This window comes from Montipora capricornis, chromosome 10 (assembly GCF_036669925.1).
Source record: "Montipora capricornis isolate CH-2021 chromosome 10, ASM3666992v2, whole genome shotgun sequence".
In the NCBI taxonomy this organism is placed as follows: domain Eukaryota; kingdom Metazoa; phylum Cnidaria; class Anthozoa; order Scleractinia; family Acroporidae; genus Montipora; species Montipora capricornis.
In genome coordinates, this window is record NC_090892.1 from 55,157,870 (window position 1) to 55,161,208 (window position 3,339).

Sequence of the window (3,339 nt, forward strand, 5' to 3'; positions counted from 1 at the left end):
ATGTCGCGCCAGAGCATGCGTTGTCCTTATATGGCATAACGGGCAACCGATTATGACACCTGGTGATGATCAAAGGGATTAGATTGATTTTCAATTGAGTGTCGTAAAACCAAAACCAAAGTAATTACTTTGGCCAATCAAAAACGACGGAGACAATCAAAACTCGAAGTAATTACTTGTAGCCGACACGAAGCGCGGGAAATGTGCACACGCGAGCCTCGATTGGTTTTGATTTCACTTCTGATTGGTTGAAAAAATGGCGCGAGAACTTTGAACCAATCACTGAGTGAAGTAATCATAAACCAAAGCGATTCGCTAATTACTTTCGACACTCAACTGAAAATCGCTCTATTGTAACCTATAGACATCTTTCATAATGGCGGCCACATAAAACGTTCTTTTGTTTTAATGCTAATAAGGCTTTCTAGCCTTGCTATGACGAGCAAATTTCAAAAGAATATTTGTTTCAAAATGAGGGCAGTAGGTCTAATTAAAAATAAATACAAAATAATGCAGAGGTGGTCGCCATTTATGAAAGTGGTCTATATGGTTATCACGCCCTTCTTTTTGACTATTGTCATGGATATTCCAACAAGTTCTCGAGAGAGAAATAACGATAATCATATAATATCACCCAGCGTTGAATATATGATAAGTATCTTGGAACAGAGTGAAACCAGATGCTGCATGAGCATAAACTGGGTTGTCTGTGGTACATGTTACACAAACACACAGGGAACTGAGTTGGGTGATATTGAAGGCGAGGAAACTGGATTTTCCCAGGTGTACAAAAAAAAGGGATGATCGGGGGACTGGTTTTACATGCTGAAATGTCAGTTCGGTTTAATTTGACAAAAACAGTTAATTGCGAGATTTCAGAAATTCTCAAAGAGAGTTGCTACATTTTTCAAACTTGAACCCAGGCTCTCTCTGTTTCTTCTATCACATACAAGGGAGAAAAAACATGAATTTGCATCTGGCCCTCCCAAATATCAGTGTAAAACCACACATTACATGTAGCACAGTGTATGTTTTTGCATTTGAAGCAATAGCTCTAAAACTGATGTTCTTATAAGTAAAGGCTTTTTAAAACAAATTGAGGTAAAAATTACCGGGTAAAATGCGCGACGTTTCGACCGAACTTCGGTCATTATCAAGCTTAAAAGTGAAGATAAAATTTTTGCATACACATAAATATAAAACTAAGGAGTAAAAGTATGTAAAGTATGAAAATGTACAAAAGGGGGTGTTAAAAACATGCTAGAATAAAAATGGATTAAAACATGGATGGATTAATCCATTTTTATTCTAGCATGTTTTTAACACCCCCTTTTGTACATTTTCATACTTTACATACTTTTACTCCTTAGTTTTATATTTATGTGTATGCAAAAATTTTATCTTCACTGATGTTGCAGTATTTAATGCCTTGATGCTCTTTCGAGAACCAGGAAATTGCCAAGTCTTCAACTTCTTTCCAAGCATTAGGAGTTTTTAAAATGTTCTTTAAGTCAGCCCCTTTATACAGCTGCATCATGTTGGTAAGCCACCTATCAAAAGAATAAGTTCACATTATTCCTCCCGGTCTATTCCTCAGCCGATCTCTTTCTCTCTGTTTTTCTTTCTTAGCTTGTCTGCTCATCGCCCCACTAAAAATGTCCTGGTTGAACTTCACTCTCTTGGGCTTAAAGTCCGGGTCTTTCACTTCTGGCTGCCCAGGGCTACCAGCATCGATAGTTGATTGGTGAGACTGTCCATATTCATTTTGTACACTCTGGAATATTTCCATGTTTTGCTTTACCCTTGGGTTCAACTCGTAGGTGGGTTCCAAGGGAGCCTCACCCAAAGCTTTTTGTCTCTGTCGCTTCATTTTTTCGGCGTGTTTAATATAGGCAACTTCCTGTGAGTTTGTGTAGCCTAGAAAACAAGTAGCATGAAATCAGAACTGTGCACTTGTAGCACGGTGTTGGAAGGATCAGGGATAGGTGTAGGGATGGCGCCAATGTGGCCTAGGTTCGCTTCAAGGACTCTGCGTCACTGCGTGGGTTGAGCTTGTTCGTTCTCTCCTCTGGCTCAAGAGGTTTTTCTCTCTCCACAAACCTGTACATTGTCCCAGCGTTACATATACACTTAAAGTGCTACTACGGCCGAAAAAACAATTCTTTTTTTTTCTTTGGATTTCAAAACTATGTCAACTAAACACTAAGTGACCCAAGTTTTAAGTTCTCATTTTAAAAAGACACTTGTTTATTTTAACTGGAATTTTCTACTGCGTAAAAATTCAATAAGAAATGGGTGTTGGCATCCGGCTTTGTTTTAATAAGGCACATTTTACCTTTTTCCACATTTTATGTAACCTCCTTAATTTGTTGGTAATGAGTAAGTAAGTAATGTGCAATGTGTATTTTAGTGACTTCTTGCATTTTGTTTCTTTTCTTTGTCTATAATCATCATTATGTTTCCTTTTCGTTCGTATGTAATCAGGTAGTCTTTGGAATAGGCCTTTTTCGATATGAGGCAGTGAGGACAAAGACAAAGGAAAGTGGATGATATGTAAATATTTTCCACATTCATTCCAACGTGTTTCTATTGTTTTTGTCCTCACTGCCTCACTATCAAGCTGAATATTTGATATTTCGAAAATGGCCTCTTGTAAGTGAAGTTGTACAAAAATAAATAAATAAATAAAAATTCTTCAGACTATCTCGGTAGGAGTAAAATGTTTTCCTTTTCAATTTTCATGAAAGACATTAATTTTTACTAAGCTCTGTGAAAAACAGATCACGATCATGCATCCAATAAGCGAGTGGAGTTTTAGAACACAAAAATGTCTGTGATAACTAACCAGCCTTCATGTTTTCCCAAAAGTTGCCACTATTGTCACTTTGATAAGCCACCATTTCTGGAATCCCCATTGCTTTTCTTGCTGCAGGATGTGACAGTACTGCAACTTGCCCTACTGTAAATAAGTTGGATGTTACCCAGTAAGCAAAGATCGCCTGAAAAACAAAAAGGAATTCATGAAACAAAGCGACACGATGGCAACATCCACAAAAGCGTCACCTTAGAATATAACTTTGCTCAAGTCTTTTGCGATTATTCCATCTAGTTCACGTCATACAATGTGGGCGAAGTATCCTGAAACTAAATTGGTACAAGCAGTTTCAGACTGAAAATAGAGAATGAAAGATTCTCTGTTGCTTGCTCACATTGTCGTCAAAACCTAAAATTTGGTGATTTCACGTCGTCGCTATATAGAGGGCCGCAAAAATATGAACTAAAATCTGTGCCGCATGTGCAGCATGATTATTTATGGTCTTTTAGCCATTGTGTTGATGT

The 3,339-nt window shown here is 37.6% G+C and overlaps 1 protein-coding gene across 1 annotated transcript in view; it reads right to left on the reverse strand.

The window, feature by feature from the left end:
* Window positions 1-1,341: 1,341 nt before the first annotated feature.
* LOC138019130 (mitochondrial inner membrane protein OXA1L-like) overlaps window positions 1,342-3,339 on the reverse strand; it is a 6,048-nt gene continuing 4,050 nt past the window's right edge. The window contains exons 6-7 of the mRNA XM_068865802.1: window positions 2,846-2,999; window positions 1,342-1,917 (exon numbers count right to left, since the gene is read on the reverse strand). Of these exons, the coding sequence (XP_068721903.1) occupies window positions 1,568-1,917; window positions 2,846-2,999 (504 nt within the window). The 3' untranslated portion in view covers window positions 1,342-1,567. The remainder of the gene's footprint in view (window positions 1,918-2,845; window positions 3,000-3,339) is intronic.